We start from the raw sequence: 15386 nt of genomic DNA on the forward strand, positions 1-15386 counted from the left end.
ATTACATGGCAAAATATTACAGAAGTATACCTTAAAGTGACAACTCTGTGAGCACACAGATCAATGCTGGCTAGATCGACAATAAAAACAATATTACAGTAGACTGTTGCAGATCTGTTTTTATGAAGTTATTGATTTTGTGATCTTGTTTTACTGTGGTAAAACAAGGTTCCTGATATATATATATATATATATATATATATATATATATATATATATATATATATATATATATATATAATTATATATCGTTATGTATCGAGTCAATGAGAATTACTGGTAGCATTTATTAGCATGGAGTGCTTCTATTCATTAAGTTGCCTTTAGACATTGTTTTACTTCAACGCTCAGGAGGACTGTTCCCAGTGTCTAGTCTAGTGGGGAATTTCTCCAGTCTTAAAGTATGTATCAAAAAATGCATAGTGAATGGCTCAAAAGAAGTGCAATGAAACATAAAAATGCCTTGTTTGAGTAATATGTTACTTGTGCATATACTGTAGACCAGATGAATTGTGAAGATGTTTTGAACTGAATATCACACATTGTGTTGGATGTGCCTAATGAGAAGGTTGGTCTTTATCTTTAAATATCTGTACTGTGATCAACATGTAATATATGCATCACAGGAGCCCAACTGTAGGCTATACCACATATGACCTTAGTGGGCCCCCTTGTCACAGGGCCTGGACAATATTACCAGTTGCTGGGCATATGGTATGGTAACACATCTGCCTTTTCTTCTTTAAACATGTGCTAAAATAAACTATATTGCATGTAACAATAACAGCAACAATAACCAAAGTCATAAATGACAACAGACAGCAGGTAGCTTCAAATCCCAAAAGAAACCCAAGATAAACTGTAAAGATTGCTGTAGTAGCACAAAAGAAAGACTCTTCTTTGCCGCTTTGTGTGGATCAACCCATGTTGCGTTTGTGTTTTCATGTCTGAATGTCCACACAGAATTGCATTGGCTTATACTTAAAAAAGGTTCCTCTTGTACCGAATCAATGCTTTTTCAAAGTCAGTACTTCCTACCAATGAGGTAAGTGTAACATCTACCATAAGATGGGAAGAGTATCGCTTTATAGCTTTCCAAAATATTAGGGTGGCATAATGGTGCTCATAGTGAGAAGAGACAAGCAGGTAAGAGCTTTGACTGATGCGGTCATCTGTGACCAATGCCTCTGGAGGAGTAGCTCACTCGAGTGGATCAGTTCCAGGTCATTGGAGGTGTTAAATCCAGTTCAAAGAGAAGAGGAGAGACCAGGATGCTGGTGTGAGAGCCAGGGTGAGAACACAGTATGACTGAGAGGGTGTTTCTCTCTCTCTGTTCCTCTATCTCTTTGTCTCTTACTTCCATTGGCAGCTGTCGCTACACAACAGTGTTCCTCTGGCGGTAGGGAGGCGGTGGCAACACGGTGCCTGTTTTTAGCGCATACTCTGACAGGTACTCCTGGTTCTCAGCCACCGCCGGTCGGATCCGACCGTTCTGTCGATAGAAGAAGCGTGTGCTGCAGTCCTGCAGATATTCAGGGTTGTGGAGAGTGGCCTTGGGGGGAAGACTGTGCTGCCAGTACTCAGGATTGTCAAATGTCTTTTTGGGCTTTTTGTCGGCCATGATGGTCCCAGAGTGAGCCGGATAGAGGTTGTGGGTTGGGTGGAGGGTGGGTCCTGGATATGCAGAGTGGAGGGTATGGCCTGAGAGGGTGGAGATGCTTTGTTGGCCTTGGTATGGAGGCTGTGCTGTGATGTGGGCACTGGGTGCTGCTGGTTTCATGGTTTGGGCAAGGTTCTGGCTGTTGGAATTTCCAGAATTGGCTGCTACTGCTGCTGCTGTGTGAGCTGCGGGGACTCCATTCTTCCTCAGGAGATCATGATTCTTCTCCCCAGAGTTATGGAAGGTGTTGAGGTAAAGTGGATCATTGACATACTCATCCTCCACTTTGGGCTGGCCATTGGAGGCACTGTGGTAACCTCGTTCTATAGTGTGGACCTCGCCGTTTCTGCGATGTGTGACGAAGGGATTCTCTTCAACAGGGTTGAGATAATCTGCAAGGAAAAAAAAAGGAGAAATGAGGAGTGGATTGCTGTAAGTCTCAATGGGATATTTGAGCTCTGGACTTTACCTTCGATTAGTGCTTGAGTGACAAATGCTTCGTTCACATCAAGAACTGTACTGTTTTTATATTGTTTTTTTATGTAAACATACATACATAGGCATAGGTCTTTGACAATTGCAGCAATCTGCCTCAATGCTTCCCACATTAATTATGCATGCACTTTTCATTCAGAAACTTTCATGCACTGTTTGTGATTTAAGCTTCTAATTTTACTGAAGACAACCAGAGTGGATTGGTGTAGTAACATTTACAAAGATAGAAAAGCAGGTAAAACTGTGTGCTGTTCTTGTCCAGTCGATGTCACTTAAATATGCAACTCCAAGAATGGTAATCAAGGGTTTGTAAATGTACAGTGTAAATCTCTAACTCTGCCTACCCAGGATGGTAAATTATTAACATTGTGAAACAGAACAAGTTAACCCAGGATTACATTAATATAGGGATAAAATTTACTCTTCGAAAAGCCAAATCGATCTCTATATGTGTTTTCTAAAATCAATCTCCTCTAACAGTCCTACTCACTCAAGTTTATTCTTCAATACCTGAGGGCTTTTTGTCCTGCAGGGCGCTCATGTATCCATCTTGGTCAGTCTCTGCTCTGGCTCCACGTTCAGACAGTATCACAGTTGGATCTGCACTGTACCGCTGGCCACTGCTGTCCTCTCCGGTGCTCACCCTGGGAGAAGCCTTCTTCCTGAGAGTACCATTACAGCGGCTGTCTTCAAATGCCTCTGAGGGCCCTGAGGCCCCCTGCTGGGCCAAAGATGGCTTCTTAGTGGAACAAGCCGGGTTGACTGCAGACACAGCTACGACCCGTGGGATTGTGGCCATCATCTCCTCCATACCAAAACTACCGTCCTGGTAGGCAAACTGATTCTGCAGAAACACAGTTGTGGCCTTAAAGGTAAAGTTCACCCAATAATACAAATTCTGTCATCATTTACTCACCCTCCTTTCCTCACCTCATTGGAAAATGTGAATGGTGATAGAGTCTGTCAGTCTCTAACATTCTTCCTAACATTGGTTTTTGTGTTTCACGGAAGAAAGATCATATAGAAAGTCATATATATTTGGAATTACAAGAGTGTGAGCTAACGATGACAGATTTGTTTATTTTTTTAGGGTGAATTATCCCTTAAGATTCTCAAGTGCAAACTATTTCTGTATGTTTTATTAAACACTGCAAAAGAGGCAAATATTGTATGCTAGTGAGGCTCCAAATATTAATACAGTTAATGAGATTTAATGAAAACTTGGCTACAGTGAATGAACAGACGAGCGTGTAGGAGCTCTCTTAATGCAATTATAAATCTCATAGCAATTCAACTTTTATTTTCTCATTGCTAATCCCCAGTCTCTCCTGTCTATTACTTTTTGCTTCTCTTTCTCAGTCTTTCAATGAGTTTCCATCCATAAAAGCACTGTTGTGGTTACAGTAACAATATCAAATCTAATAGTACTGATATGGTAATGATTACCATATTTATGTACCATGGTTTCACTATGGTACATACCCCAAAAAATATGGAATTAAAAAGGTACACATGGTAATACCATAGTACTTTTTGGTCATATTTTGTTTGCACTGTGATCTTTCTGCAATAAGCACTGGCAGTGCCCTGAATTTAATGTTTGTTTTCTTATTTTGCTATAACCCTGACATTTCCGTTTCTTTTCACTAACCACAAAATACCCATCTCATCTCATCTCATCTCATCTCATCTCATCTCATCTCATCTCATCTCATCTCATCTCATCTCTCTTTCCATCCTTTCCTCCCCAACACCCACCCACGATGCTCTTTGAGCAGCCTGAAGCTCCTTGCTGTGAATGAAGGGTGCTGCTGGGGAGACTATTAGTCTGTAGAAGAAGAAATATAAAACTGAAGACTATTGCACTACAAAATATACTTGATGAGTAAATGTATATCAAAGTCACAGTATACATCACAATTTTTTGCTGGGAATTTAATAAAACAAAATGAAATTCAATTTTTTTTTTTTTTTTTTTATAAAAATAATAATACATTATACCAAACTATTTATCCAACATTTCTTTATTTTTTATTTCAGCTTATAATGAGACTTTATTTATTTACTTTATTTTTATTTATTAAACACTGACACCACTTTATGCCCCTGAAAGAAAATATCAAAAGGACTTCTTCATAGTAGAGGTGTGTTCAAGTAATTGTTTTGTGTGAATTTCTTTTCTTTTATCATATTTTTGAATAACTTATCAGACCACACAGCCCTTCTTGCATAAGTTTGAGGCATTTACCAATCCATCATATTATTTATGAGTCTAATAGAGTAGTTGAAAAGAGTTTATGCCAAACCTAATAAATGAGCAGGAGAAAAACTTTCAAGTATCCCATTAAGCATTTACACGTCAGTGACTAAGGACGAGCTTACACACATGCACAGACAAATGTTCTTTTTCCATTAAACCCAAACATAGATGAATAGAGACAAGTTTGAGTTAATATTACAATCCAAAATTTGGGTTATTTGGCAGAGTTTTGTTTTCCCAAAGCTCAGTTTATATGGCAAACTGCAGGCGAAAGATTTCTGTAATGTTCCAAAGAGGCTCTGAAGGATTGATGTCCCTACTTGATATTCATACCAATTACTCGCATTTCTCTCCCAGTTAGACAAAAACAAAACGCAAGTTAGAATGCAAAATGGCACACATGGTTAGCAAACATGGTCAAGGCGAAAAAAGGATACATTTAATCACACCCACACACCCACCCTCCTACACACACTCACACCTCTATTAAAGCCATTCTGAGTCCCTGGCAAAGACTGATTCAGCCCCTCTATGAAATTTTGCCCCTCTATGTTACAATTAAGAGCTGTGAATGGATGCCAGCTGCATCCTGATTGGTTGAACTTTCGCACTGCCATCAGGCACAGAAACTATGTAAAATATCAAAATATTCTTGCTTTTAGAAGTGTGCAGTATGACAAAAAATATATGACTAATTGTATATTCTCTAAGCTTAAAGGGATAGTTCAACCAAAAATGAAAATTCTACAACAATTTAACCACCCTCATGTTGTTCCAACATGTTGTGACTTGCTTTCTTCTGTGTAACATAAAAGGAAATATAGAGCGGTATGTTAGTCTCAATCATCATTTTCTTTTATAGCATCTTTTTCCATTATAATGAAAGTAAAAGGTGACTGAAGCTGTCATCTTGCCTAAATTGTCCTTTTGTGTTCAATAGAAGCAAGTCAGTCATATAAGTTTGGAACAACATGAAGGTAAGTAAATGATGACTGAACAGTCATTTTTGGGTGAACTATCCCTTTAAGAGCCATGAGTGCGTACTGAGCTGTTGTCCTTTCTTGGTCCCTCCATGCACACAAACAGTTAATAACACACTCATTGCTGATGAATGCAGAGCAAATACCCACTCTGGAGTTCCTGTCAATGGGTAAATATCAGCTTCACTTGAGTAAGGACCTAGATATTTACACTGGCATGCTTCTGTAATGAAAAGTCAGCCACGGTGCCAAATATAACCACACATATCTGAGGGGTGACTCTTTCCTGCTCCACAAGAGAGCCTTAATACGCATTAATACACTAACAAGAATTAGTGTCTGCAAATAAGATTCTGAATAAGATTCAAAGTGTGTGAATTATCATAACCTCCATGCCCGTAAAGGAATAGTTCACCCCAAAATAACAATTCTGTCTTCATTTACTCACCCTCATCACTATGACTTACTTTTTTCCATGGAACACAAAAGGAAGTATTGCACCAAATATTTGGTACTGACAGCCTTACTCATCATTCACTTTCACTGAATCTGGTTTCCATTCAGTTAAAAAATTTCGTGTCGTTCGAGTTTGAACCAACATGAGGGAGAGTAAATGGTGACAGAATTAAAAATTTTGTGTGAACTGTCCCTTTAATGTACAGGTGGGCATTATTTAATCTGTGAATGAGACTTTAGGAACTGATTTCATATTTTAAGGGTGGACAGGTTCCGTTTAGGAGAGCTGGCTGAGCATCTGTCAGTGGAGGGCTTTAGGCTGCAGTTTTCAAACTGCTAGTGTGGGTGGAACTTAATTGACTGTGGCCTGGGGGAGCATCCTTCCACCCCAAGGTCAAAGTCAGTCAGATGACAGACTCATTAGAAATCTCAATTCAGCCCACAAGCAATAAATAGAGCTTTATTCATAGAACGAGATCTAAAAGTGCATTAAAATGTAAAGGACTCCTAAAATATGGAAATATGTGCAAAATGCTCAAAATGGGAATGTTGAGTGTATGCACATGTATGTGTCAATGCATCAATGTCTGTGCGACCTCTTGTCCTTTGGCTGATTTAGATCATAGACATATTTCAAAATTTGACAAGACTCATTTGCCAGATTCTATGTGATTTAAAAAAAAAAAAATTACAAAAAGAAAATTACATCAGTATTTCAGTCTACAAATCTCCACTTTCACTTCCACATTCTTCTTTTGTTTTTGGTGATTCACATTCTTTGTGCATATTGCCACCTACTGGTTGGGGCTGGTCAAAAGTATAGATTTATAGTAAAAAATATTGATCTGTTTCTCATCTACACCTATCATATCACTTCTGAAGATATGGATAAACCTGCCTTTATGTGCTTTTGGACATTCAGAGTTCTGGTCACCATTCACTTGTATTGAATGGGCCGACAGAGATACAAAAATGTTTTAATCTTCATTTGTGTTCGGCAGAAGAAAAAAAAACACAGGGTTGGCCATGGTGGTGAGTAATTTATGACAATATTTTCACTTTTGACTGTAAAGAATTTCACTGCATATAGCTGCAAAAAATACACACATATTTAGCCATAAAAAATTGATAGAGCATGGCACATCAAATTATTAAAACAAAGGTCTGTAAGGTGTAAGATTTAGAAGACTCACTCTGTTGGGGTCCATGCGTGATATGGTTGTGTATGCCAGTGGAGGAATGCTGAAAGCCTGTGGCACCAGATACTCCTCAGCACCCATCAGATCTTCTAGCTCCTCCTCATCAAGCAGACTCTGAAAGAACTTACTGTCATTGGGGCTGGGCAGTTTCATGCGATCATCCCCCTGGAAAAGACAGGTATTATGTATAAGTCAGTCCAATAAGACTTTTATGGGCCTTGTCATCAAGTCTCATCACAATCAGGGCTATTTAAGCCTTGTTCTCCGGCTCTTACCTGGATGACTAGGTAACGTTGTGGGTCTCTTGCCATTCGGCAGAACTCTGCTGCAAGCTCTTTAAACCTGGGTCTACTGTCTGCATCTATCATCCAGCCTAAAAGGGAACATACATAAAATGGCTTCAGATATGAGCAGCGGGCAATGTAGAACACAATATATTTGAGCCTAAACAATGCTGTGAGCTTTCTGCTATTCTGTAGTCATTTAAAATGTAATGAATGTTCTAGGTATACAGGTTAAAGGTGTATTTTTTGTATTTATTTCATCTTGGACATTAGCATTAAGTGTAACATTAAGCTAACACTTAGGGCGTGGATGCAACATCATTCAAAAACCCCAGATTTAAGCTATGGATGCTATTGTAGAAATGAACAATTCACAGTCATCCATGCTTAATACATGAGAAAATTGTCTAATAGCAGGGTGGTTACTGAGATTAGGGTAGTAGTATTCAGCTGGTCATGTGATCCTAACATGGCAGCTCCCATGGGACCCACTCCATGTAAAAGAAACCAGATTTGATACTGTTGATGATATGACTGGAGTCTTCATCTCATGTGAGTGGTCATGATTTTATACATATGTTTCAAAATTACTATTAATTTAATTAGCAATAAAACTTTTTAATGAGGAAAAAAATGACTGAGAGCAACTTTAAGCACACAGACATTGTGTCAGTTACTACAGACACTCAGTTTAGCAGAAACAAGATCAGAGCATTCTGCTGGATACAAAAGGTGTGTCAATGCATTGCATTAGATTTGATGTCATTGTGCTGCCAAAAGAGGTTTACATTTACATTTACATTTATTCATTTGGCAGACACTTTTATCCAAAGCGACTTGCAGAGCCTTTATTATAGGGACAATCCCCCCAGAGCAACCTGGAGTTAAGTGCCTTGCTCAAGGACACAATGGTGGTGGCCGTGGATTTAAGATGGACCTCACCGAACCTCACCGAAATGACCTGCCGGTTGAACTGCGATGCATCTTATTGATCTCTGCCTGCATCACCTTGGTCTAATAATGGACTTCACTCTTAAAATGGAATCATAGATTATCAATTAATTGTCAACAAAAGCCATCATCATCCAACTAACAAAGGACAATTGCATCTATGTGAACTTCTGCAGTTAATCCAGGATGGACTTCAGAGATGTTGGTCATTAACCTTACAGTTCATACAAAATCTTTGTTTAAACACTGGCCCTTAACACTTACTTAGTTTACAAATTTTAAACCACGACTTGCACTGCACATACATAATTAATATTGGCATTATATTCATGCTGTTTTACCAGAGAGGAACTGACCCCCACAGTGAGGCTGTGACCCAAGATTATTTTTCTCCATTAACCAACATCATATTGAGTTTTGTGTTCCTTAACACAGTCGCCTTCAGCTTGCTCACTGGGGTTCTAAAGACAATTATTATTTAATTCCTTATTTTTATACATAATTCACAATCATATTTAATTAAACTACACAATGACGACTCTAAGACTTTATAGATATTACAGTTACATTTTCTGTTAAAGCATGATTTTCTGTAAAGCTGCTTTTAAACAATGTTTGTGATAGCGCTATACAAATAATAATGAACTGACTTAAACATGGGGGAATCAAGAAAAAAGTATACCACACTACTGCCACCATTGCTCAAATTGAGCACTAAAATATTATTTTACATACTGTATATGGTTTTAATAAGTGACTGTCTCTGAGGACTGTGTGTGTGTGTGTGTGTGTGTGTGTGTGTGTGTGTGTGTGTGTGTGTGTGTGTGTGCCTTACAGGGGATCTATTGGGCTCTGTAACATGGTGAGAGGTGAGAGAGCTGGCTGCCTGCTGTCACTCAGATAGAAGAGATGCAGTACCCTAGAGGAGCAACACAGCCCCTGCCTCACTGTATGCTATACAACTACAGTGCTGAAAGATGATTTTCTTTGATGTCACATCTACACATGCCACTGGTGAAAATCACATATTTTATTCTCAGCCACTCTGTCACATTAAATCATTAAATGAGGTTTATGCATTATGAATTGTTTGGTTTTGAAACTGATAGATTCAGTAATTGATGCTGATTGGTCATATGCCAATAGATTTCAACATAATTTAAATGCATGTCATTTAGAAACTTCTACTAATCCCCCACCCCTTGGATGTTTATTTTATTTTATTTTTACTATGCTCATGCTGTCAACTTCCAACAATCAGGTCTGGACTGTGAAGAGAAATTGGCCCAGGATTTTACATGGCAAATGTGGGGGCTGTGTTCGCTGTCCTTTTCTGCATATCGCGGTGCCATTTTGTGGTCCGTTCTGCATAACGCGGCCGCTCATTTTTCTTATCGCGTTTTGTGGCCAGTCCAGCCCTGCTAACAATGTTGTACTGTCATCTCTGTTTAACACATTTTACAATGTTGAAATTCAGTGCATAAAAAAAAAAAACTACAAATTCCATCTGGGTTTGTATATTCTTGTGGCTGTAAAGGACATTCAAAACATATTGCAACTGTGAAGGGTGAAAATCTGAGCAAAGCACGCCTACATTTGACCATGACCATGTAAACATCAATGGTGCAGATGGGAGGCTGAGGAAGCCTCTCTCCTTTCTCCAGCAGGTCAGGGATCTCTCGTGTAGGGATACCGTCATATGGCTTTCCTCCAAATGTCATCAGCTCCCAGATAGTCACTCCTGAATGAAAGAACCATCATTCAAAAAAGCTTGTAAGAATGTGCTGAGAAGGTCATGATTTGTCCAATTCATACAAAGTCTAGCCACAAGAAAATAATTTTAAATGGATTTTGAAGTTGAAGTGTTTAATTTGTTTTAATAAAATACTTTATACTGTACCGGTTTAATATCCAAAAACACCTATAAGTTTCATTCCACCCAAAAGTATGAATATTGCGCCACTATCTAACAATACTCTGTTTCAGCATCCTGAGTTTGTGGCAGGACCATCTGTTTTCTGACCAATGGCAGATGGGGGACGTGTTCTGCTTGATGATGCTAGTTGCGCAAAAATGTCATACTTAACGGAATAGGTCACCCAAAAATAAAAATTCTCTCATCATTTTATCTCATGCCATCTCAGATGTGACTGATATTCTTTCTTCTGCAGAACACAAATTAAGATTTTTAGAAGAATATCTCAGCTTTGTAGGCCCATATAATACAAGTGAATGGTAGCAAGAACTTTTAATCTTCAAAAATCACATAAAAGTTATCAATAAGACATCGGTGGTTGACTCCATGTCTTCAGAGGCAATATAATAGGTGTGGGTGAGAAACAGCTACATATTTTAGCCCTTTTTTTTTTCTATAAACCGCCACCTTTTAACAGCCCCAACCAGTAGGTGGCAATGCACAAAGAATGCAAAACGCCGAAATACGAAAGAACAAGAATGAGAATGTGGAAATTTATAGTAAAAAGGACTTAAATATTGATCTGTTTCTCACCCACACCTATCATACCACTTTAGAAAATACTGTATTTAATCACTGGAGTCATATGGATTACATTTATGCTACCTTTATGCAATTTTTGTAGCTTAAAAGTTCTGGCCATCATTTACTTGCATTGTATGGACCTACAGAGCTGAGATCCTAATTTGTTCTCTGCAGAAGAAAGAAAGTTATGCACATCTGGGATGGCATGAGGGAGAGTAAATGATGAGAGAATTTTTGGGTGAACCTTTAAGTAAGATCAATACATTTTTGCAATAGAATAATCCCATGAATGCAAACTCGATTTTGATTCAAATAAGGGCTCATCTCACCATAACTCCATACATCACTCTGGTGGGTAAACTTTCTGTAGTGAATACATTCCAAGGCCATCCACTTTATAGGCATCTGACAGAAAAAAGAAAAGAAAAGTGGGGCACAACTGAGTGGATTGTGTTTAATAAATGAAATGATTGGATATACCACACTTAAAAAGTAATTAAGTAAAAAAAAAAAATATATAAAAAAAGAAAACAGCATTTATCAAGAGAGCAGTGAGCAGATGATTATTGCTTATTTATGAAACTTGACAAAGTTTCTTCAAAGGTTACATAGCCGAGACTAAATATTACCACAGTATCATGCATAATTTATTACGTATCGGGCAAATTCATATTTCAGTAATTTAATAACCAATGATATTTAATTCTTTTCATCTTCCATAAGAAATAAAGTCTTTACATAAAATACACAAATGTGCTTGATGAGATATAATGTTCCAAAGTTAAATACTTAAGGTTAGGTGTTTAGAACTAATCCTTATATGAGCAATTATAATAATGATGCTTCCCCTTTGCAATGCAGTGAGGTATTTCCCCCTTTGCAATACCAGTGCTCCGCCCCCCAGGTGGGCTGGGAGAAATGAATGGTAAGGACTCACACTTGTGTATAATTTCCCTTAAAGCTGTACTGTGTTTCAGTGAGCGGCGTTGGGGAGATAAAAGGGGAGAAAAGAAGCCCAGAGGGCAGAGAGAGCTAAATTTGATCCTGTGTGCACCATAACTTTGAGTTATTTGGACTGAGAACACAGTCTCCCACTTCCTCATTCCCTGAAGAGTTAAAGAACTTGTTACAGCCAGTAATTATCTTGTCATACAAGCAAGGTTGTGTTTTAAACCCAGGGACAATCAAGGGACATATTAGATCAAGGGACATGTTTAGTGAAACAAATCTCTTGACAAACACAAGTGCATTTGTTAACTGATGCTATCCAAATGATGAAAGTATGCTCTTTGTCTTCCTGGTGTGCAGCACTGACCTTTCCTCCATCTGCATTGTATTCCTTCTCATCTGCATCCAGGAGGCGAGCCAGACCAAAATCAGTGATCTTTATATGATTGGGTGACTTCACCAAGACGTTCCGAGCAGCCAGATCTCTGTGCACAAGTCTCCTCTCTTCTAAATACATCATACCCTGCAAAAAACACAAAACAGTCACATTAAAAAATAAGATATGTCTGATCATGAGTGCCTTAAAATTGCTCAAGAAGCTTAAACGTATTGTTTACCCAAAATATAATTAATTTCCATAGAACAACAGTTCATAGTGACCAAAGCTTTCAAGCTCCAAAAAGGTCAGTTTCTCACACAAAGCTATCATATGGCTTCAGATCACTTGGAATATAGCACATGCATCATTTTGACTACTTTTATAGCTTTTAAAAAGTGTTTTTGGTCCTTTTTTGGAGCTTGAAATCAATGGTGACTATGAACTGTCGTTCTAAGGACAATAGCTGCATATAGATTGTTCCACATTAAACCATAACAGCAGGGTTTGTAACAACATGTAAAATATTTTAAAAATATATGAGAAGAAACCTGGTAAGAAAGAAGACTTTAGCAGGAAAATCAAATTTTTTTTGTGCTTTGGCAACACTTTCAATGACACTGTGGAGGGATTGGACTCCTATTGTTATTAGTCACACTATTATTAATGGAGATTGTTCACATTGATAAGCGTATCGCAAAACAATAAAAACTCCAGACATCAATTCTCTGGAGGAGCGAACAATGTATGTAATCGATTTAAGTCCAAACTGTGGCATGGAGACCTTTCACAGCTCCGCTCTCCATTGCTGAGAAAACAGCCTCTCTACTCTTCTCTCCAACAGGGCTTTCGAGTGCCACTGAGCTGGTGGCTGGATGAAATTTAAATCTTAATGTGATTGGTGGAGAGGCAAGGACAGGTTGTGGCAAAATGGTTTTACAGAGAATGAGAGAGAGAGAAAAAGCTTACAGAAGTGGGGAAATACAATTTGAGAAGTCCAGTGATGCCTCTACATCTGTCATCACAGGATGAGTCTGGTTTCAAGTGCTTACAATATGAAATAACTGAGAATATATTCATAGGAGGAAAAGTTGTGTGAAGCATCACTTTTTCTGTTGCTATGGTGATGACATAGGGTATAATGTCAAACCTGAGTGAGAACTAAATTATAACTGGGAAATGTCCAACAAAACAGTGACACATGGAAGTATAATGAAGCCATGTTAACAGTCTACATTCACGACTTGTGCAAGACTACATTGCATGTTTCCCATTGCACTGAAAGAGACATCCTCCAAATTAAGTTGAGCTGTAAATTGGTTTCAGCAGCCTGGAAATGGAAAGAGAATTTTTAATTTCAAACACATTAAAATGGGTTTGGGTTAAGCAGGGAAAGAGATAGTTGCTTTAAACAAGGTATCATCTTTGTAAAATACTGTTTATGAAACTATAACTCATTTGAGGTCATATTTATTTTTGTGAGTTTTTGATTTATTTTTTAAATTATATTGTAGTTAAATTTTTCCCCCAACATCATTAAAAATAACACTAATGCAGACTATCAGCAAAAAAAGAAACAACCTCTCACTTTCAACTGCTTTTTTTTTTCCAGCAAACTTAACATAAATAATGAAAATATTTACATGAACATAAAAAGATTCAACAACTAAGACACAAACTGAACAAGTTTCACTTGGAATAATGTGTCCCTGAACAAACGGAGGGTCAAAATCAAAAGTAAAAGTCAGTATCTGGTGTGGCCACCAGCTGCATTAAGTTCTGCAGTGCATCTCCTCCTCATGGATTGCACCAGATGTGCCAGTTCTTGCTGTGAGATACCCCACTCTTCCACCAAGGCACTTGCAAGTTCCCAGACATTTCTGGGGGGAAAGGCCCTAGCAATCCAATATAACAGGTCCCAGATGTGCTCAATGGGATTGAGATCCGGGCACTTTGCTGACCATGGCAGAACACTGACATTCGTGTCTTGCAGGAAATCAGGCACAGAATGAGCAGTATGGCTGGTGGCATTGTCAAGCTGGAGGGTCATGTCAGGATGAGTCTGCAGGAAGAGTACCACATGAGGGAGGAGGATGTCTTCCCTGTAATGCACAGCATTGAGATAGCATGCAATGACAACCAGCTCAGTCCTTCGACGATAAACACAAGTCCGACCATCACACCTGGTGAGACAAAACCACGACTAGTCAGTGAAGAGCACTTTTTGCCAGTCCTGTCTGGTCCAGCGAAGGTGGGTTTGTGCCCATAGGCGACATTGTTGCCAATGATGTCTGGTAAGGACCTGCCTTACAACAGGTCTACAAGCCCTCTGTCCAGCCTCTCTCAGCCTATTGCGGACTGTCTGAGCACTGATGGAGGGATTGTGCGTTCCTGGTGTAACTCCGGCAGTTGCTGTTGACATCCTGCACCTGTCCAGCATGTGTGATATTCAGATGTACCGATCCTGTGTAGGTATTGTTACACGTAGGCTGCCACTGCGAGGATGATCAGCTGTCCTTCCTGTCTACCTGTAGCACAGTCTTAAGCATCTCACAGTACAGACATTGCAATTTATAGCCCTGGCCACATCTGCAGTCCTCATACCTCCATGCAGCATGTCTAAGGCATGTTCACGCAGATGAGCAGGGACCCTGGGCTTCTTTCTTTTGGTGTTTAACAGAGTCAGTAGAAAGGTGCATGTTCATTAACTGTTCATGGTTCATTTAAAAAGCATGGAAAACATTGTTTAAATCCTTTACAATAAAGATCTGTAAAGTTTTTGGATTTTTACAAAATTATCTTTAAAATAAAGTGTCTTGAAAAAGTGTCCTGTGTTTATTTATTTATTTAAATCAGGCCATATTATTGTGATATTGTATTTATAAAACAGTTACAGTTCTATAAACACAAAAGTAATATAGAGTTATCTACATTTTATACATAATATGGCCAGTTGTTTTGTCCACTTTTGCACTGCTAAAAAAAATAATTCCAAACAAAGCCATAGCAGAATCAAATTGTGTGTTGCTGAGTAACGCACTTACTAACAGGAACATTGTGGAAATAGACTGTTATAGAACAGTGTAGTAATACAATCAGTGAAGAGGAACACCTCTCGTCCAATCATATTCGAGGACATGAACTAACAGTTGTTTAATTTTATTTGTAATTTAATTTGATTAATTGTGCAGTCCTGATCTACCATCTACACTACACATTATCTTATTGATTTTGATATATCTTTGAAACTGTTGTTGTTATAAAGTCTTTCTCTTGT

The 15386-nt window shown here is 38.5% G+C and overlaps 1 protein-coding gene across 3 annotated transcripts in view; it reads right to left on the reverse strand.

The window, feature by feature from the left end:
- Positions 1-263: 263 nt before the first annotated feature.
- Positions 264-15386, reverse strand: part of LOC127658734 (receptor tyrosine-protein kinase erbB-4-like) — a 401640-nt gene continuing 386517 nt past the window's right edge. For all 3 annotated transcript variants that reach the window (XM_052148194.1, XM_052148193.1, XM_052148191.1), the window contains 7 exons: positions 12101-12256; positions 11115-11190; positions 9880-10026; positions 7326-7423; positions 7045-7215; positions 2666-2999; positions 264-2052 (listed from right to left, as the gene is read on the reverse strand). In XM_052148194.1, the coding sequence (XP_052004154.1) occupies positions 1376-2052; positions 2666-2999; positions 7045-7215; positions 7326-7423; positions 9880-10026; positions 11115-11190; positions 12101-12256 (1659 nt within the window). In that variant the 3' untranslated portion in view covers positions 264-1375. The remainder of the gene's footprint in view (positions 2053-2665; positions 3000-7044; positions 7216-7325; positions 7424-9879; positions 10027-11114; positions 11191-12100; positions 12257-15386) is intronic.

This window comes from Xyrauchen texanus, chromosome 18 (assembly GCF_025860055.1).
Source record: "Xyrauchen texanus isolate HMW12.3.18 chromosome 18, RBS_HiC_50CHRs, whole genome shotgun sequence".
NCBI classification, from domain to species: domain Eukaryota; kingdom Metazoa; phylum Chordata; class Actinopteri; order Cypriniformes; family Catostomidae; genus Xyrauchen; species Xyrauchen texanus.